Source organism: Callorhinchus milii, unplaced genomic scaffold (assembly GCF_018977255.1).
Source record: "Callorhinchus milii isolate IMCB2004 unplaced genomic scaffold, IMCB_Cmil_1.0 Scaffold83, whole genome shotgun sequence".
In the NCBI taxonomy this organism is placed as follows: domain Eukaryota; kingdom Metazoa; phylum Chordata; class Chondrichthyes; order Chimaeriformes; family Callorhinchidae; genus Callorhinchus; species Callorhinchus milii.
Window position 1 is genome coordinate 135,067 of NW_024704824.1, and position 21,980 is coordinate 157,046.

A 21,980-nucleotide genomic window follows, 5' to 3' on the forward strand; every position below is an offset into this window, starting at 1 on the left:
AAAATACATGTACAGAGTGGCGGCTAAACAGAGGACATGGCCTGCATTTGAAATTCAAAATACATCTGCGTAAATACTATTTCAGCGAGTGAGCAGCAAACGTATGGAACAGTCTCCCTCGGGAGATGGTTGAAACACAACTTGTTGATTCCTTTAAAAGCAAATTAGATGGACGTATTTTAGGAAATAATATTGTGGGATATAGTGTGAGCCTGACATGTGCATGTGACTTCCAGGATGGTGGAAGGCAAACTGGACAGACCATGATCTTTTTTCGACTAACAATTCTTATGTTCAAACTGATCTGTTACAGTAGATCAGCTCAGATTAAAAGCTGATATAACTGAGGATAAAAAATGCTTAAAACACTGAATGCAATATAATAATAAGTCTACTACTAATAATAATCTTTGCATTTGACACAGCGCCTTTCACGTCTTCTCGACGTCTCAAAGCGCTTCACGGAATATGCTGTAAAGTGAATTGACTGTATATTTGTAGGTGAAACGCGGCAGCTAATTGCGCACAGCAGTGTCCCACAAACAGTCGTGAATTCAAAATGACCAATTTGTTTTTTGGAGGGATTATTATTTGGTGTGTGGAGTAAGGAAACTTGGCCAAGGTTTCGCCCGGCCTGGAATCAAGCCAGGTGTCTCGCTTGCAATGCGTGTGCTTTAACCACTGAGCTACAAGATTCCACAGCACTCCCTTTATAGAACCTCAGCCGTCATGTTTCTCGTTTAAAAAATTGTTTAAAGTTATCTATCTCTGAACAGCAAGTTTGTCCTGCAAGTTTTGTTTAGTTCATCAACATCAGAAAGACGCCACTTTCCCTCAGTGGAACGTGAAGCACATCACTACGCTATGGGCACAGTGAATCTGTACAGGTAATCCAACAACCGGTTAGAAAAACATTTGACATTTTCTTTGCTCCAGAGAACATTAGGGATGGAGGGGAGGGAGTGTGTGCGGGGGAGGGGAAGTAGAATAATTGATAGCCAACAGCGATAGTTGGAATTCAACTGCTCTGACTAGTTAAGACATTTGTGCATATATTTAGCTTCAATATAGATCAGGGCTTGATCTTTGGTAGATGCAGATTCATAAAGAAAAATGTTACACCACATTTACGCACTGAGCGGGATATCAGTGTTCCATATTAATCAATAGAATTGGCTGTGAACTGGGTTAGAAGGGTATATGGGGGAGAGCGGGGAAATACTTACTGTTCGAGTTATGCAAATATAAATTTTAGAGAAAATAACAGCCAACAATGGACGCAAATATGTGCTTCTGTGCAGGGAGTTTCTGTGGAATGGCGACAATATTAATTCTGGATCTGTTCATTTTTTAAAAAATATTGAAATAGGTGAAACGGCAAACGGATTATTGCACGTGTCTGTCTGTCTCTAATGTTGAAACTAACATATGAAAGATGTACTTATTGATTTTCTGTTTGCTGAAAGTCGACCATCTCAGTAGTAATCCTGAGGTTTGTTATGGAGCTTTTCACATCAAGGAGATGTGTCAAAGCACTTCAATAGTTTGGTAAGAAGGCAAAAGGACCGAAGAACTAAACCCATAACAACACGGCACAACCCCAGCAGAGCATTGGAATGTATTTCACAAACATCAACTCCATTATTGTCAAATGCCGATGTGGATTTGAGCCAAAAACCTCTGTCTCAAGTGGTTGCACATGTTGTTTGCTGCCACGTCAGCAAGACGTCCCAAAGGCTTTCACAGTTTAAACTGTGAAGAGGAGTCTGGGCCAACACAGCATACCAACAGCCCACAGCTGGGATTTGGGCTTCATGGCCTCCCACTGTGGTGCTGCTCAGATTGTCAGCTCAGCACAGGCAGGAGATGAAGCTCTCTGCATATATCAAACACATTGCACACTCACATTGTGCTATAAATACTATAACACAGAGCTGCGTGTTACTATATTAGAATAGCCATGTGTCTGAAGCTGTATCTGGGTGTGGAGCTGATCACGAGGGGACAGAAGCAGCTGCTGGTCACTGGAGCGGAGAAGCAATTCAAGTGCAAAGATTTTTGCCCATTAATTGTTCCAGTAAAACCCGAACTGAAGTCGGACAGTTCATTCAACAGCTTTTGTTTAATGCTGAGCTTCTGTGAATCTGAACAATTTGGAAATCAGAAGTCAAGGCGGCATTGACACAAAGGGAACAGGAAAGACACAGATCAAACAGCTCACTAACTTTTATCATTTCTTGATACTTCGGACAAACAAATATAGAGATTCTGTAGGCATTATGGAATAGGATCGGACCCCAAATAGTCATCTTCAGAATGAAATAAAAGGATAAAATATAACAGCCTCTGTCTTTCTGTATCATTACACCACACAAATAGTAAACAGCAAATAAAGAATATCAGAGAGGTGTGACAGTACATGAAATAACAATGTGAAATGTTATTCACAAAAGGCAGATTGGGAAATAATCCAACAATAAGAAAAGTCTCTAAAATCTACGTAGTTGCACAATACAATGTTTACTTCCAATGAATTAGATCAATCGGTGAAACAGGACATCACATACTCTGTCACAGGACATTGACGATAAACACAAACAGACGAGGAACATCGGTGAAGCTGATGGTAATATACTCATTTTACCTGGAAAATAAAAGTAAAGATATGATGAATAATTTCAGCCTGGGAGGAGATTTAGTATTTCATATTGTGTTTATTTGTGTATATGAATGTCCACACATACCCCCCACCACTACAAACACACACAATCCCAATTGATACTGTGTCAGTGGGTATTGGTCTGTCATTGCCTTATACAGGCAGAAGCCCTTCGCTTTCAAGTCTCCACAATATACTGAAAGATCCACAAGATCAGTAAATGAGCCTCGCTCCTTGCCTGTGGCTATACCAGGTGAGCATATGTCAGGTGTGATAGGGTGTGTAATGGTGAGAGGATATGTCCATCACCCTCACACAGCTTGGTCACACGGATCCTGTCCTGTGGGGACAGGGGGAGTTTCCCAGCACAGTGGCTGCAATGAGCTTCACCATCAGTTCCCGTGGAAGAATTATTTACCGGCAGCTGTTACATCAGATCAGAGTGTCAATGAATTTCCTCTCCCCACCTTAAATAGAGTGACCGTGGCACTGTAGAAAATACTCAGGAAGAAGAGGATGATGAAGGTGGAAGCAGTCGGCCAGAGGTTGCCACTTCCATGTTGTTGAAAACCTTCCAGCATCGTCTCGGCTGGGAAATCTGTGAGGATAAAAAAAAAGAAATATATTCAGAGGGGATTGAAAACTGAGACTTCTTCTTTTCCTTCTTGATTATTAATGTATATAAAGTTTCCCAGTTGATCATGGGCTTCCTCCCTCCCTTCAAAACTTCTAATTTTAAGAGAGATGAAGAAGTAATTGATTTTAGTGTTTGTACATTTGTTCCAAGAATTATTGAATCCAGAGAAGAATTTTGGAAACACGTTGAGAAAATTAATCTTGTGGAACTACAAAAGGTGGAAATCCTCCCATTGAGACTCTTCTGGTAGAAAATGGCAAATCTGTTCCAATGCTCCAATTCCACCTTTCTGCTGTTGTTTTCCATTTTCATTCCGTGACTATTGAAATGCTGTTTCAAATTCCTTTACATTATGGTGTGGTGGTCAACAATCCTATATTCAAAATGTCTGCTGTGTGAAGTTGGCTGCCATGTTTTGCCCACAAAGTACAGTCAATTCACTTTACAGTATGTTTTGCGAAGCGCTTTGAGTCGTCTCGAAGACATGAGAAGGCGCAACATCAAATGCAAGGATTATTATTATTTACCTCTATATAAAAATCGACGCTTACTTTATATTTTGCAGTGACTTTCCTGGATGTTTTATCCCGTTTGTATGGATACAATTGTCTTTCACGATATCAGTTTTTCAAAACAACTTGTATTTGATACTCTTCCTTTTTGTTTCTGCCAGAATGTTTGAAGCTCATCCTCATCACTGTAACGCCAATCATAGGGATCTTCTTTGTGACACTAACCTAAACCTTCTCAGCGGCTCTTATTTCCTTTGCATAATAGTGTCCAGAACTGAATACAGTGCTCAACCCACAATCGTGCTAACTTTACATGCAATTGGCAATCAAATTCCTATGTGAAAAACACTCAATCATTTGTATGGCCTTTTGATATTCAATCCCTTCGATTTATTCTCCAAGTTTTGTTAATTCCCTTATAATTATTTTGCTGTAATTCCTTTAGTGATTGTTTTTCGCCATTATACTTTCAACAAACTGCTGTCTCAATATTGAACTTCATTTCCACCTTTCTGCCAACTCAGCCGAATGCTCTGTAACTTTATGCCATTCCCCATGTTATTCATGACTGTGTCCTTTACCATATTATGTCATCATCAATATTTTTATCAATGGCACTGTGCCTATTTCAAAATAGTTAATATTGCTGTAAAGCAATAGAGGAACCGACACAAACGTCAGGTTACATCAGCTGAAGGGATTGAGGGTTAAGTGTAACGGTTCATCCCTGAGCTTTATTGATTACCACCTTTGCTGCATGTGGCCACGTGAGTCTGATTGGGGAAGGGATCAGACACTGACACTCACTGTCAAGGTGATGCTTCCTATCTTAGAGAACAAAAACATGTATCATATTCTCAAAAAACTGCAGATTCCCCTCAACGAAAATGGTGACATTGAGTTGTATTTGTTACAGCAATGTATAAAAGGGGAGAAGTGGTGTTCTGGGGGGCCTGGGCGGATGTGAGTGTGGGCGTGGGGTTGTCGGGGGCCTGGGTGGATGCGAGTGTGGCGGTGGGGTTGTGGGGGGCCTGGGTGGATGTGAGTGTGGGGGTGGGGTTGTGGGGGGCTTGGGTGGATGTGAGTGTGGGGTTGTGGGGGGCCTGGGTGGATGTGAGTGTGGGGGTGGGGTTGTGGGGGGCCTGGGTGGATATGAGTGTGGGGGTGGTGTTGTGGGGGGCCTGGGTGGATGTGAGTGTGGGGGTGGGGTTGTGGGGGGCCTGGGTGGATGTGAGTGTGGGGGTGGGGTTGTGGGGGCCTGGGTGGATGTGAGTGTGGGGGTGGGGTTGTGGGGGCCTGGGTGGATGTGAGTGTGGTGGTGTGTGGGGTTGTGGGGGGGGGCCTGGGTGGATGTGAGTGTGGTGTTGGGGTTGTGGGGGGCCTGGGTGGATGTGAGTGTGGTGGTATGTGAGTGTTTGTGAATGTGTGTGGGTCTGGGTGTGTGTGAGCCTCGGTGGATGTGAGTGTGTGTGAGTTTGTTTGAGTGTTTGACGTCCTGGGTGTGTGTGATTGTGTATGGGCCTGGGTGGAGGTGTGTGCGAATGTGTGTTGGTCTGGTGAGTGTGTGTAAGTGTGTGTAGCCTTGGGTGGATGTCAGTGTGTGTAAGTGTGTGTAGGCTTGGGTGGATGTGAGTGTGTGTAAGTGTGTGTAGGCTTGGGTGTATGTCAGTGTGTGTAAGTGTGCGTGAATGTGAATGGATGTCTTTGTTTTACAATGTACGAGTATGGGTGCGTGTGGTGTTAGTGAATATGTTGCTGCACCCAGATCTGTTGCTGTTCGTGAGAAGTATTTACCAGCAAATTTAGCAGAAAAGGCCATAATTTGCTTCTGAGATGTAGTTATGTGTGGAATGTGATATTATTTACTGAAAAATAAATCATCCTGGAATGAAACAGTTTGAGCTGTCCCACGCAATTCCACAACATGCTGTAAACAAAATCCATTCTGAGATTAGATTGTAACCGGTGTTGAGGAATGAATTGGGAATGCCCTAAAAACATTTTTTTTTGGTCAGCCGGGTGTCTAAAACAAGTGAAACTCCATCCCCATGCTTAAGAGTATCCAAACCAAACTGACTTAACTTGATACTAACATCGCTTCAAACAAAAGGTGTATCATTTCTCAATCTGGAAATTGTCTGTGTAATTAATTGGAAATCATCCCCTCCGTAAACTCATAAATACAACAATGATCTTTATTTGAGTTACTTTTTCATGACTCCAAACTGACATTGGAATGGTCGGGAGGCGGGTGCACAAAAAATAAGCAAAATGGTATTGAGAGCCTCATTGACAGGCATTCACGGTGTCCATCAGGACAAGGGAAATGTTTACAAAACTCGGTTTACCGCTGGATTTATTAACGGCTCTGGTCAGGGTCTTCAGTGGGAAAGTTTCATGTCCGACCACACAGGAGTAGGAATAGCCTCTGTCCCAATCTCCGGCTGAGATGGATAACATGCTGTACGTGGAGTAATCTGTACTTTCTGCCATCAACTCAGTGTTCTTGTATTTGTTGGCATCAATCGATTGGTAATTCACAGTCCACTCCACAAAGATCTCTTTGGGAGCGAATTTCTTCACCAGGCAACTGAGGGTGAAAGACTGCTGAGCAGACAATTCTTCTGCCGATGGGAGAAGCAGATACACTGAAGGTTGTTTCGTGTACAAAACTGTGGAAACAATAACATCAAATCAATACACTGATGCCGTCAATCAGAGAAAGCCTTCAAGCACAAGATACCGCTGAACAAGCTGAGAGTAAAGTGTGTCTCTGCTCAGTCTGTGCGCAGTGGTTTATAATTGTTTATATCTGTTCATTTGTGCCCATTATCTCCGGGTAACGCAGCACTTGGGAAATGAGGGTAACATCATCAGGACATTGCAGATTCTCTGTGATGGGAGTGTTCACATAACCTGGTGAAGAAAAGTGACATACCCACACCTACAATGTTGAGTGTTCGACCCTGAGTGATATGGGAGCAACATGTTTGATTGTCCTGTACGTTGTCGAACAACACTGACCTGGTATGGGGATCTCCACGGGTGGCCATGTGTTGCTTTTATGTGCAACCTTACAATGGATGTTGTCCAGCTGGTATTCAGCGATTGTTAACTGGCTGCTCAGAGTGTAGAGACCATTCTTGTTGAATACTGGGGGATACGTCTTGACTTGGTCAGTGATGAGTTGTTCATTTGATCTCCAGGTGAAGATGGCGGAATCGGGGCTGTAGCTGGAGTCCAGACACCCAACAGTCACTGATCCTCCAGAAGAGGATTGTCCACAGTATGGCAGCAGGGCGTAAAGACTGGGAGGAGTAGTTACAGCTGGAAACCAAGAGGAAAGTTAGATTTGAGATACTACTCTTCTACATTTTTTTCAGAAACAGATAAACTGAAGCAAAACTGTTACCCAAGTCAAAGTATGCATGTATATGTGCGGTGTGTGTGTGCCGGTGTGTATGTATCTTTGTGTGCACGCATGTATTTATGTATGTAGGTATGTATTTATGCACTCGCCTTACAAGCGAGAAACCTGGGTTTAATTTCCATCAGAGTGAAACCCTGGGGAAGTTTCCTTACTCCACACGCCTGATTCTAATGCCTCAAGAAAAAAAAAAACAATAAAATTGGCTGCTTCAATTTTGACTGTTTGTGGTAAACTGCTGTGCGCATTTGGCTGCCACGTTTAACCCACAAATATACAGCAATTTACTATACAATATACTGTGAAGCGCTTTGAGACGTCTCAAAGATATGAAAAGCACTCTATCAAATGCATTATTATTGTTATGTATCTATGTATGTATATGTGTGTATGTGCATGTATGAAAGTGTGTGTGTGGTGTGTGTATGTACGTATTGATATGTTAAACCAAGTTGCTATTTAAGGATCCCATGGCAGTATTCAAAAACAGAAGTGAGTCTCTATCTCTCTCTCGTTGTCCTGGTCAACAACCATCTAAACAAAAATTGGCCAATCTCTCTACGCCTATTTGTGAGACATTGTTGAACTCAACTGGGCTTCTGCATTTAGCCCATGAAATACAGTCAATTCACTTTACATTATATCTTGTGATGCGCTTTGAGACATCTCACGGACATGATAGGCACCATACCTTGAGCAATAATTATTTTGTTATCGTGAATGACTGTGTGCATGCCTGTGTATGTATGCTGGCTGGGTTTTCACAGAAGATATTTAAAGAGAAATATATTCTTAATGTGTTTGTAATTTTTGTCATTACTTTTATACAAGAGAAACTATTTTTTTGTGTTGGCCCAACTGATCATCCACTTGATGATCTTCAGGAGGGCGGCGTTTCTCCAGCAGAGCAAAGCTAATGTTAAAGACACCCGGTCATGGTGCAGAACAAAATAACTGTGTAAATGCCATCAGAGTCATGATCCTCTTAGTGTTTGAGAGGAGATCTGTGCACTGTGAGGAAGTGCGGTCATGTTCATTCAATTGCTGTTAAGATTAATTGAAATCATGTCTGAGCTCTAACTCTCGCTGACTAAACCATGACTGGTGTGAGGAGCAGCTGAGGCAACGAGACTGTGAGCAGCACATTAATGCTGATATTAATTAAAATAAAAACCTTCACCATTATTGCTGTAACATCCGTGCAGATTGAGCTGCTGTGTTTACAATCACATCCCAGCAGTATAAACCCGCTTTACTCTCAGACTCACCCCCTCCCCCAGATTGAGACACTTTAAACTGCACCCGCGGTCCTTATGTTAAATAAAGGATTGAAATACACATTGTAATCGATCAGATAACCTTCCCATCGCTCATCCAACAACAATCCGGCCCTGATTCCCAACATAGTTTCAAACACTTTTATACAATTCCTGAAAACTACCAACCTCCAGTCACCGCGATCAGACACTGCACAAAGTCCATCAGTGTAACCTCAGCTGTACATTCACTAACCACCAAAAATATCACCAACAATGAATAATCCATAAATCAACAGTGGCTGTTGAAAGCGATATCAGGGAAACCCCTTTAACATACATTAAACTCCGAGATAGCCTGGCAACGCGGAATTCATTACATTAAGTAGTTGTTAAAGTGAATCAAACAAACATATAAAACAATGTCAGCATTGTGAGTGAATAACTGTCCTTTAAATGTTTGTGTCTTTGCCAGTTTGCTGTGTTCATGTCAAACACCTTTTCTTGTACCAACAGATTGAAGAATAAATGTTTTATGTCTATTAAAATCTGGTAAAATCCTCAGTGGAAGGCGGCATTTTAAACATACCAAATCCCTGCACATTAAGTGGCCACACAAGCGAACAGTGAGAGACATGAGCTGGTTTGGTGTTGAAGGGTTTTTGTATTGACAGTTAATGCTGTGGTTCCAGTATCACAGTGATACACACTATGACACAAACTCCTGCACAGGATAAACTAACAAATATTGACTGGAATATCAGACACTGACTGGACCTCGGCTCAGATTCACCATTGAGGCTTCATGTGATGTTTCACTCAGAATAAATCCTTATGTTTATTAGAGACTTTGGATTAATGTTAAAGCAGCTCCACAGACGTCAGTCTTGTTTAATACCGTCCTGTAATCTAAATCATTCTGAATTCATCTGTTAAATACATTTATGAGAAGGATCCACTCTCTGTAACATTTATTTGGAGGCTGTGGATGTTTCAGTGATGACAGAGGTGAGCAGCCTCTCTGGCTCGGGTTTTTGTATGAGGAGATGGCTGTGTGCAGCATTGTGACCCCTGTATACACAGTGACACAGTCCCATACAAATACTGCCCTCAATGTCTGCTCAATACTGACTGCCATAATTCACTGAAATGGCCTATTCCCCTGTGACATGACATCGAGTCTATCTAATACTTTCTTCACAGCTACAGAAACAGAAAACAAATATCTCCAACAGCTCAGATTGTAACAAGAGGATATCTGTGAACCGTCACATCGCCAGTCTCCTATCGCAGTCCTTCCCGCCTCAAACAGCACAGTGTCACTTACCAACTGAAATCCCAGAATATTGCAGCACCAATAAGCAGGTCATTCGCCCCATCAAACCACGACTCACTGTGTAGGTTTAACATGAGAAGAAATCCATTTGAAGCTTTTCCTTTAATCTTCGCTCCAGACACAGCATTGACACCATGACTGTCAGGCAGTTTAGGGTGGGAGGGGCTGCCTTTCCTCCCCTTGTGTATTTGTAGGAGTTCAGCCCCGTTTCCTCTCACTGTGACCCTCTTGCACAGTAATAGATGGCGGTGTCGTCCACTTTTGATGATCAAGTCAAAGATGTTATTGGAATTCTCTTTGATGACAGTGACACGGTCTTCAATCCCAGGCGCAAATGCATTGCTGGATGAGTTGTAATACATGAGGAGCCATTCCCGCCCCTTCCCAGGAACCTGCCGGACCCAGCTCATGGCATACCTGCTGAGATCAATCCCGCTGGTTTTACAGGTCAGTCTCAGGGGATGGCCAGGTTTCCAGTTTGAGCCGGCGGCTGTGTCAGCACCACATCGGCCTGGACACCTGTAAAGAATAAATGAGAGAAGATTAATTACTGTGTGACATTGCAGAGAGAATAACACCGACATAGGAAGAGTGAGACTGTCAGAATAATAGCACTCACAGGAGAAGACAACCAGCAGCAGACTGAGAGAAATCAGGGACCTCATGTTTCTGGGCACTTGTCAGAACTGAGACTTGAACCGAATATCCGAGGGCCAAAGAGCTGCCGTACATATGGCCTCAGTCCCCAGTGACCGCTATATAACGGGGCAGTGGGACAGGGGGTGGAGAACCCACCAATAGCTGCAGGCCTGAGGGGAGTCACGTGTCACATTCCCTCTGACCTGCACAGAGCAATAATTGTACCTTTACATTCAGCCTTTACAGCAAATTAATATTAATATAAGTCTCAATAGTATTAGCCCTCTCGCTGACGCTCAAGCTTCGCAAATTCCTTTCTTCAACGTATGTGTGTGTGTGTTTGCATTGTGTGTGGAGGAGGCGGTAAATGCAAAACAAATCTGCTGGAACATTATTTCAGTTAAAGGGGGGGGGAGATGATGGAAGGAGAAAGTGTTGATTCTTGTAAAAATAAATGAGATATGTTACTTTTTAGAAATAATGTTGTGTGACACAGTACATTGTTTAAGACATAACATATGCATTCGACTGCCAGGATAGTGGAAGGTGAACCAGATGGACCTTGGTATTCTTTCATCGAGCAATTCTGATTTTCTTATCTTCTTATAATAATTATTATAATATTTCTTGCATTTCACATAATGCCGTACTACATTATTGAAACTCCTCAAGCACTTTAATGCTTGGTAACTGTATTAAGTGGGCAAAAAATTATATTGTGCCTTAATTAAAATATTATTTCCTGTGGTTTAGCAATGTTCTGGTCTCCCACCAGATTGTCTGCTGATTTTTGTATTCCAATCTTGAATTCATGTCCCAAATGGGCATCAAGAAATAATAATAATAGTAATAATCCTTGCATTTGATATAGGACCTTTTCACATCTTCTACGCGTCTCAAAGGGCTTCATATAATATATGGCTCATGATTTCAAACCATGTATCTTCATGTCTTGGATTATTAAATATCAGTTCTTTCCTCTTCCCAACGTCCCAAATAACTGTGTCTATGGCCTCATTAGGCTGTTCATTCCTTATGTTCATACAGTCTCAATGTGAAAACCGCACCAAGTGTTGGAGAGTATCTGAACAGTGGACAGTTAATATTGTGCAGTGCATCGCTGGTGTAATGTGGCACAGATATACAGCCTAATCACCCAGAGAATAATATGCAGTGCCTCTTACACTCAGCTTGTGATATCACTTCTTATTGGCCGGTTGACTTTGTCAACACATTTTCTGCATCGTTTGTCGTATTCTTACATACACAATAATTAAGAGGCGCTGACTTTACTCAGCAAACAATAGAAATGATGGAGAGTTCTCTGTTTTAAATATTTCTATATTGTTTGGGGTCGACTCTCTTCCCCCTCCTCGCTCCCTTCCCTCCCCTCACCCTGACCATTTCCCCCCTCCTCGCTCCCTCCCTTCCCTCCCCCTGACCATTTCCCCCCAATGCTCGGGTCATGACACAACTGTGCAGCGCCTTGGGACGTCCTCCTGACGTGAAAGGCGCTTTATAAATGGAATCTTGTTTTTGTTGTTTTTGTTATTTGCTATTCAAGACTTCGAATTCACAGGAAATGATTGTTTGTGGATGTGATGGAATAGTTCATGTTGCAGAACAGCTCATGAGCAAAATGCTAAACAAGTTCCTGCTTTTTATATCTAAAGTCTTCTTGCTTGAAAGACGCTTCACACAGAATGATTCACATCGCCTTCAGGTGGGGCAGAAACTCAGAGCACAACTGTGATTGTGTGCAGTCAGTAAGTGAGCAGCTTCCTGCTCTCACACCGTGGGGCCCACAGCCGGACTTTTCATACATTATTCCCCTTCACACCAACAGCAACTGTTGGGTCACCTCAAGTGGCTGTGATTGGTAAATCAGAGATGGCAGAATATAGAGTCATATTAATACATACAACTCGTTCTATTTGGCAGTTTCATATCTGGAGAACATTTCTGAACACTTCGGATACTTCACTTTGAAATGCAGTGAAGTCTCTGTCAAGCAACTTATTTCAAGCACTTTCCTCACTTCCCTTTGCGATTTCCTTCATCCACAGTGACCGGCTGCTCCCTTTGCTCAGTGACAATTGCCTGTTTCATATCCCACTGCTCTATCTGCCTCACCATTACCATTAAACTCTTTAGAACTCACAGGCCTTTCGTGGTTTGTTTTCTACTTCATTGAATAACGAGCTGCACCCGTTGCAGCTTCACTTTCAACCAAAGGATCCAATATGGAATGTGGATTGACCCACAGACAGACATTTCATCTTCATCTCTACTCATCTGGGAGGACTCCTGTGGGAGGACACCATTTGGGAGGACTGAGTGGGAGGACTCGGTGCTATAAAAATGTAGTGTTGTTGCTGTTGATTACCTTTCTCTGTGTCTTTATTTTGTTCGCGCCGTTTGGCTCCGTACTTGATCTGTGGCGCAGAATGCCACAGCGCCACGGTCAGCCGGGGTGGCCACCAGGTGTAACTGCAGTGTGTTCGGTGGTGCTCTGTGACGCGCGATCCCACGGCGCCACTTTGACTCGGTGGCCACGAGGTGTAACTACAGCNAAAAAACACCACCAAACCGTCAATAACCCATTGTAATGTACCGCCTCTTCACTCACTCGGGCAGCGGAGTCAGGACAGCGCGGGGCTGAGCCGAGGCCTAATAGGGCAGCGGGTGTGAAGCCCAGAGAGGAGCCTCTCGCTGGGGGAGCGGAGTCAGGACAGCGCGGGGCTGAGCCGAGGCCTAGTGGGGCAGCGGGTGTGAAGCCCAGAGAGGAGCCTCTCGCTGGGGGAGCGGAGTCAGGACAGCGCGGGGCTGAGCCGAGGCCTAGTGGGGCAGCGGGTGTGAAGCCCAGAGAGGAGCCTCTCGCTGGGGGAGCGGAGTCAGGACAGCGCGGGGCTGAGCCGAGGCCTAGCGGGGCAGCGGGTGTGAAGCCCAGAGAGGAGCCTCTCGCTGGGGGAGCGGAGTCAGGACAGCGCGGGGCTGAGCCGAGGCGGAGTAGGGCAGCGGGTGTAAAGCCCAGAGAGGAGCCACTCACTCGGGGAGCGTAGTCAGGACAGCGCGGGGCTGAGCCGAGGCCTAATAGGGCAGCGGATGTGAAGCCCAGAGAGGAGCCTCTCGCTGGGGGAGCGGAGTCAGGACAGCGCGGGGCTGAGCCGAGGCCTAGTGGGGCAGCGGGTGTGAAGCCCAGAGAGGAGCCTCTCGCTGGGGAGCGGAGTCAGGACAGCGCGGGGCTGAGCCGAGGCCTAGCGGGCAGCGGGTGTGAAGCCCAGAGAGGAGCCTCTCGCTGGGGGAGCGGAGTCAGGACAGCGCGGGGCTGAGCCGAGGCCTAGTAGGGCAGCGGGTGTGAAGCCCAGAGAGGAGCCTCTCGCTGGGGGAGCGGAGTCAGGACAGCGCGGGGCTGAGCCGAGGCCTAATAGGGCAGCGGGTGTGAAGCCCAGAGAGGAGCCTCTCGCTGGGGGAGCGGAGTCAGGACAGCGCGGGGCTGAGCCGAGGCCTAGTTGGGCAGCGGGTGTGAAGCCCAGAGAGGAGCCTCTCGCTGGGGGAGCGGAGTCAGGACAGCGCGGGGCTGAGCCGAGGCCTAGTGGGGCAGCGGGTGTGAAGCCCAGAGAGGAGCCTCTCGCTGGGGGAGCGGAGTCAGGACAGCGCGGGGCTGAGCCGAGGCCTAGAGCGGCAGCGGGTGTGAAGCCCAGAGAGGAGCCTCTCGCTGGGGGAGCGGAGTCAGGACAGCGCGGGGCTGAGCCGAGGCCTAGCGGGCAGCGGGTGTGAAGCCCAGAGAGGAGCCTCTCGCTGGGGGAGCGGAGTCAGGACAGCGCGGGGCTGAGCCGAGGCCGAGTAGGGCAGCGGGTGTAAAGCCCAGAGAGGAGCCACTCACTCGGGGAGCGGAGTCAGGACAGCGCGGGGCTGAGTCGAGGCCTAATAGGGCAGCGGGTGTGAAGCCCAGAGAGGAGCCTCTCGCTGGGGGAGCGGAGTCAGGACAGCGCGGTGCTGAGCCGAGGCCTAGTAGGGCAGCGCGTGTGAGGACCAGAGAGGAGCCTCTCGCTGGGGGAGCGGAGTCAGGACAGCGTGGGGCTGAGCCGAGGCCTAGTAGGGCAGCGGGTGTGAAGCCCAGAGAGGAGCCTCTCGCTGGGGGAGCGGAGTCAGGACAGCGCGGGGCTGAGCCGAGGCCTAGTAGGGCAGCGGGTGTGAAGCCCAGAGAGGAGCCTCTCGCTGGGGGAGCGGAGTCAGGACAGCGCGGGGCTGAGCCGAGGCCTAGTAGGGCAGCGGGTGTGAAGCCCAGAGAGGAGCCTCTCGCTGGTGGAGCGGAGTCAGGACAGCGCGGGGCTGAGCCGAGGCCGAGTAGGGCAGCGGGTGTGAAGCCCAGAGAGGAGCCACTCACTCGGGGAGTGGAGTCAGGAGACATCGTCACCGCCGATCCCGGCCTGCGGGCTGATGCCGTCCCGCTGATCGCTCGCTCCCGGTCTCTTTGTGCGCGTTTCGGCTGCCGCCCCGACCCGAGCCTCCACTCGCTATGTCTCCCCCCCACTCTACCCGCTGCTCCCCTCATCCGCATCCTCCTGCCTCTCGTCACCCTACGCCGCCCCTCACACAGGCTCCCCATCATCAGCTCCTACCGTGACCCCCATTCTACATTCCTTCCTTCCTCCCCATCCCTCCCTCCTCCCTCTCACCCGCCATCACTTCAATGAAACCCACCACCTGCTGCCGCGAACTCCCCCACCAACTTTCTGGTGACCAGCTCCCCCTCCTCTGCCCACTACTGGCTGATAACATCAACCAGTCCCTCTCCTCTGGATCAGTCCCTGTCACCCCTCAAAACCGCTGTCATCACCCCCACATCCTCAAACCCCGCCCTCCCAAGATCCCTCAAACCCCCACCACCTGCCGCCCTATCTCTAACCTGCCCTTCCTCGCCAAAGTCCTCGGACGCGTTGTTGCCAATCAACTCCGCGCTCACCTCTCCTCCCACTCTCCCTTCGAACCCCTCCAGTCCGGTTTCCGCCCACAGTACAGAGACTGTGAAAGTCTCAAATGACATCCTCTCCACCTGTGACCAGAGCTCCCTCAGTCTCCTTGTCCTCCTGGACCTCTCCGCCGTTTTTGACACAGTCGAACACGCCATCTTCCTCCACCGCCTTTCCTCCGTCACCCACCTAAGTGGGACCGCACTCGCCTGGTTCGAGTCCTATCTCACGAACCGCCAGCAGTACACCTGCACAAACAGCTTTTCCTCCCGCTCTCACCAGGTTACCTGCGGGTACCCCAAGGATCCATCCTTGGCCCCCTCCTCTTCCTAATCTATGGGGATGTCATGCGCAGACAAAGGGTACACTGCCACGTATATGCGGACGATATTTTTCCACCTCAGTTTACGACTCCCGGTCCCCTGATGTTCTGTCAGCCTGCCTGTCAAGACATCAGAGCTGGATGAGCGCAAATTTCCTTCAGCCAAATGTTGACAAGACGGAAGCCATAATCTTTGGCTCTCGTCAACGTCTAAAATCAAATGGTTCTCACCTCCTCCACCCACCCGACCTCCCCCTAAAACTCTCCAAACCCGTATGCAACCTAGGCGTCAGGTTCAACTCCCACATCCGGTCCCTCACCAGCACCGCTTTCTTCCACCTCCGACCCATCGCCCATCTCACCAATACCTCACTTCAAAAGCTGCTGAAACAACAACAACAACAACAAGATTCCATTTATAAAGCGCCTTTCACGTCAGGAGGACGTCCCAAGGCGCTGCACAGTTGGGTCATGACCCGAGCAGGGGGGAAATGGTCAGGGTGAGGGGGAGGGAAGGGAGGGAGCGAGGAGGGGGAAGAGAGTCGAGAGGGGAGCTGAAGGCACGGTCAAAGAGAAAGGTTTTGAGACCGGCCTTGAAGGAGGAAAGGGAGGAAGCGGCGAAGGCACTGGGGGATGGAGTTCCAGAGCCTGGGGGCTGAGAGGCTGAAGGCCCGACTACCGATGGTAGGGCGTTGGGCGGGGGATGTGGAGCAGACCGGAGCCAGAGGAACGGAGGGTACGGGCAGGTGAGTAGGGGGATAGTAGGTTGGAGAGGTAGGAGGGAGCAAGGCTGTGAATGGCCTTGTAGGTGAGGATGAGGATCTTGAAATCAATCCTCTGGGGGATGGGGAGCCAGTGGAGGCGAGCGAGGGTGGGAGTGATGTGGTCCCGAAGCCTGGTGCGGGACAGTACACGAGCTGCAGAGTTCTGAATGACCTGCAGTGTGGAGGGAGGTGGCGGGAAGGCCGGCGAGGAAAGAGTTCCCATAGTCCAGCCTTGAGGTGACAAAGGCGTGAACCAGGGTTTCAGCAGCGTGAGGGGTGAGGTAGTGCCGTAGTCTGGCGATGTTCCGGAGGTGATGGAAGGCGGTGCCCGTTGTGGTGCGGATGTGAGGGAGAAAGGACAGCTCAGGGTCGAACAAAACGCCGAGGTTCCTGACCGTCTTTGAGAGGTGGAGAGTGCAGCCTTGGATGATGATGGTGTCAGCGCCTGAGGTGCGGAGGCGCTGACGTGAGCCAATCAGGAGGGCCTCGGTTTTTCGCACGTTGAGCTGAAGAAAGTTGTCTCTCGTCCAGGACTCGATTTCGGACAGACAGCTGTCAGGACATCGGTGGTCGTGGAGTTGAGAGTAGAGGAGGAAAGGTAGAGTTGGGTGTCATCCGCATACATGTGGAAGTTAACTCCATGTCTGCGGATGATGTCACCAAGGGGAGCATATAGAGGGTGAAGAGGAGGGGACCCAAGGACGAGCCCTGAGGACACCACATGAGACGTGCGGGGGTGGAGGAGAAGCCATTCGTCGAGACAAAGTGAAGACGGTGAGAAAGGTACGACCTAAACCATTCAAGGACAGTGCCTGGAAGGTTAGGTGGAGGACAAGCGGTGGAGTAGGATAGCGTGGTCGACCGTATCGAATGCTGCTGATAGGTCGACAGAATTAAAAACAGAAACAGACAATTTATAATTGTTTTCACAATTGTATCTGTTGTCTATATTATGAAATTACAATAAACAAATAAATGGTTTATATCCTGAACTTGGATGCTCACCGGGCTCCTTAAATATCTTTTTTCTGATGGGAGTCGGTATATCGTCATGGCTGACAATGCAGAAGTATACTTTTCCACCGGTCCAGTCTTGTGTAGAAATGTTTAGTTTACTGATCACTTCCTGAGGCCCAGTGGCAGATGGTTTTCCATATCCAGACTGTAAATGTGTCTGTTCTTGTGTCCAAGTCACGTTGACGTCATGTGGTGCATTCGCCACGACACATGTCAGCGTTACAATGGGTTCCATCAAAACCTGTTTCGGTGAAGGCGGCAGGAAAGAGACCTTGACAGGTTCAACAGGCGGCACAATCTAGAAAAGGAAAAGAAACTTGAAACCCAAAGAACAGCCAATATCCAGGATTTCATATTTGATGAAGTTAAGCAATACTGTCCATGAATATTCTCACGTTCTGGGTGAGCTGAACACACACCGCGGTTTCCTAACAGAATTATCAGTTGGTATTGAAATGATTTAATGGAAAGATGAACAATCTTTCTGAAACACTGCGTGATATTTGGCCGATTGATTTCCAATTCCCTCCGACTGACAACAATTCAGCATTAAACATATACATTGGATGAGTTGTAACTCTGCAGTCTGCGATTCACTGCATATCTGCGCGGAGTGACCAAATTGACTGTTTGTGATCAGGAAGTTCAGTGAAAGTAGACGTGGAGGAAGAGGGTGGAATATGGGAATTACAGCCACAGTCACGTGGACCTGTGAGAGATGCAGATCTCCCCTTGAGCAGCAGATCAGAAACAGAGCCACACAGTGCGGCTGCCTGGCCATCTCCTGATAACACAGTGAGGATCGGGTACCGATTTCCTCATGTTGTACACATCCATAAACTTTGGTTCAAGGCTCACATGTGCATTGATCCCAATGAAATATACAAAAGGAGCTCAACCCAAAGTGCCCCAGAGCTCCCACAAGTGGACATTTGCAAGGAAACTGAGAGCCCTGTTGTTGGTGTGTGTATCAGCTGGTGCTGTGCCTCCTACCTGGGTACTTGGTGATGTTCTTGACAGTGATGGTGTGGGAGGGCTGATGGGTCACCTTGCAGGTGTAAACCGAGTCGCTCTTCCCCTCTCTGGCGGTGACAGTCAGACGGCTGCTGGTGCTGAATGTCCCATTGTTTTCAACCGAGGGAGAGGTCACAACACCTGAGTGTATGGGCTGCCAGTCCTTCAGCCACTCAACACTGAGACTGTCCGGACGGAAACCGTATATGAAGCAGATAGCAGTGGTCGGTTTGTGCATTGCGATGTCCTCCGGGGAAAACTGTGTGAGGATAACAACTGGGGGCAACGGTGACGGGAGATCTGCAGGATATTGAAAAATAGGTTATGTTTTGTTCGATTGAAATATTTTTTGTGGTGCAATTGATATTCATATTGAAATAAACATTGATCTCAGTCACGGTTTGGAAACTCCTCTCTTATTGATTTAACTCTTTCAATCTTCCAACTATCTTTACAAAGATAAACATTGCAATGTTCTCAATCATTCCATCTGATATATTGCACTCGACTCTAAAGTGGGCTTAAAGTTGAAAACTCTTCTATTCTTCCCTGCCATGTTGCCTATCGTTGAGCATTGCTCAATCCTTGCTCTCCAAAGCTCGCTCGCTCTCCTTCTCAGAGTCCCACCTTCCCTCTCTCTAGTTTGTGTTGTGTCTGTTTCTTGTCAGGCTGCTCCCCTATCTTCCCTGGTCCAACTGAACTGGTTGGAGTCCTTTCTATCTGTTCATTTGTGCCCATTATCTCCGGGTAACGCAGCACTTGGGAAATGAGGGTAACATCATCAGGACATTGCAGATTCTCTGTGATGGGAGTGCTCACATAACCTGGTGAAGAAAAGTGACATACCCACACCTACAATGTTGAGTGTTCTACACTGAATGATATGGCAGCAACATGTTTGATTGTTCTGTACGTTGGCGAACAACACTGACCTGGCACGACGATTTCCACGGCTGACCAGGTATTGCTTTTATGTGCAACCTTACAATAGATGCTGCCCAGCTGGGATTCAGCGATTGTTAACTGGCTGCTCAGAGTGTAGAGACCGTTCTTGTTGAGCACTGAGGGATAAGTCTCGACTTGGTCAGTGATGGGATTTGTATTTGATCTCCAGGTGAAGATGGCGGGATCGGGGCTGTAGCTGGAGGCCAGACACCCAACAGTCACTGAGCCTCCAGAAGAGGATTGTCCACAGTATGGCAGCAGGGCGTAAAGACTGGGAGGAGTAGTTACAGCTGGAAACCAAGAAGAAAGTTAGATTTGAGGTTCTGCTTTTCTGCAATTTGGTCAGACACACAGATAAACTAAAATAAACCTGTGACCCAAATCAATATTAGTATATATGCATTTATGTATCTCCATACGTGCACATAGATATGTGTCTGTATGTGTGTGTGTGTATCTGTTTATGTCTCCTGTATGAGTAGAAGTCCTGTGGCTCAGTAGTTAGAGCACACGCCTCACAATCGAGAGACTTGGGTTCGGTTTCCGTCAGGGTGAAACCTTGGGAACGTTTCCTTACCCCACCCGCCTGATAATGATGCCTCAAGAAAAAAAATAAAAATAAAATTGGTTATTTCAATGCACGACTGTTTGTGGGAAACTCCTGTACCCAATTGGTTGCCGTGTTTATCCCACAAATATACAGTCAATTCATTTTACATTATACTGTGAAGCGCTTTTAGATGTCTCAAAGATTTGAAAAGCACAATATGAAATGCAAGTATTATAATGTATACATGTATGTATATATGTGTGTATGTGTGTGTTTGAGTGTGTGTGTGTGTGGTGTGTGTATACACGGATTGAGGTGTTAAACCATCAATTCCACGTTAAAGATCTCACGGCACTATTCAAAAACAGAAGTCAGTATCTCTCTCTCTCTCCTGTTGTCCTGGTCAACAGTCACCTTTATAAAATTGACCAATCACTCTACGTGTGTTGGTGGGACATTATTTTGCTCAAACGGCTTCTGTGTTTTCCCACAAAGTACAGTCAATCCACATTACATTGTATCCTATGAAGCGCTTTGAGACGTCTCACCACCGTGATAGGCACTGCACCTAAAGCAATGATTATTATGTTTTTTTTTGTGCGTGAGTGTGTGCGTACCTGTGTGTGCGTACCTGTGTGTGCGTACCTGTGTGTGTGTGCTGGCTGGAGTCGTGGCTGAGAACAAGGCTTTCACAGATGACATTTAAGGAGTAAAGTATTCTTAATGAACATCTTCAAGGCTGAGACTGAGAGATTTTTAAAAAATAGAGGGATTAGCGGATATGGGGATAGGGCAGGTAATTAGAGTTAGGTCTGAAGATCAGCCGTGATCTTATCAAATGGTGGGGCAGCTCGAGGGGCCGAATGGCCTACTCCTGCTCCTAATTCTTATGTTCTTATGTTCTTATATAATGCACTTGTAATCTTTGTCACAGTTTTTGTGTAAGAAAAACTGTGTTTATTGCGATGTGTATCACCTGCCCAACTGGTCATCCACTTGATGATCTTGAGGAGGGCGGCGTTTCTCCAGCAGAGGAAAGGTAATGTGAAAGACACCCGGACATGGTGCAGAACAAAATTGTGTCAAATAACTGTGTAAACCGGGCAAGTTTCCTAACTCCACACTCCTAAAAATCATCCCTCAAAAACAAAACAACAATAAATTGGTCAAATGCAGGGATTATTATTATTATTATTGTTAGAATAATGATCCTCTCAGAGTTTGAGAGGAGAGGTGAGAGTGGTGGGCGGAGCTTTCTGTAAGAGACAGTCGGAGCAGGAATTTCTCTAATTGTTACTGAATTCTTGACAACAATGTTAGTCTGAATTTGTATTTCCAGAAAAAAATGGAGGCGCAGTTTCAGGATAAAATGAATCTCCGGATAGAGCTGAACTATCTTCCTGGGGGGTGGGGACCAGGAGCAGAATTGGCTCCAACGTAACATATTTGGCTCTTTAACTGTAAATCCGGTTAAAATTTCAGATCCCAATAAATTTGTTCAGCTGTGACTGTCAGTGTGAGAGAGAAACTGCTAATCTACACAGCAAAGCCTCCACTGCATCGACTGCGAAGTAGCTTCAAGTCACCACGTGACCAGTTTAAGTTTAGAAACACAGAGAGTCAGACAGTGTCCCTGTGATTATAATGTCATTCTAAACCCTCTCAGACTAAAATATTCACAGTTCTTTCTCCGAGCAACAAGGCCTCAAAATGTAGGGTCCATTGTGGCTTTTTGAAAAGCAGCTGAAATTAAAATGTTGCTTAATTAATTAAATGTTAATTAAAATGTTGCTTTGATTTCCAAATCTTCTGTTTAAGTTGCCAATAAATATTTATTTCAAGAATATTCATACCTCCGGATAATCTTATATTGTCATAACAATCGTCTGAAAATTTAAACATTGAGACTTTTTGGTTCTGACATTC

The 21,980-nt window shown here is 46.7% G+C and overlaps 1 long non-coding RNA gene and 2 gene segments (V, D, J or C); all 3 read right to left on the reverse strand.

The window, feature by feature from the left end:
- Window positions 1–2,103: 2,103 nt before the first annotated feature.
- Window positions 2,104–3,395, reverse strand: LOC121851656. Its single transcript, XR_006085942.1, has 2 exons — window positions 3,078–3,395; window positions 2,104–2,644 (listed from the first exon to the last, which is right to left on the reverse strand). It is a non-coding gene; the product is annotated as an uncharacterized LOC121851656 (long non-coding RNA).
- A 2,594-nt stretch (window positions 3,396–5,989) lies between these two features.
- Window positions 5,990–10,323, reverse strand: LOC103174094. The segment is given in 3 exon segments: window positions 5,990–6,480; window positions 6,833–7,135; window positions 9,819–10,323. Coding segments are annotated over 3 exon segments (741 nt in total).
- A 7,432-nt stretch (window positions 10,324–17,755) lies between these two features.
- LOC103173638 lies at window positions 17,756–19,794 on the reverse strand (the record flags this gene model as incomplete). The annotated part of the segment is given in 3 exon segments: window positions 17,756–17,843; window positions 18,539–18,859; window positions 19,492–19,794. Coding segments are annotated over 3 exon segments (641 nt in total), but the record flags the coding sequence as incomplete, so codon positions are not given.
- Between the last annotated feature and the right edge of the window lie 2,186 nt (window positions 19,795–21,980).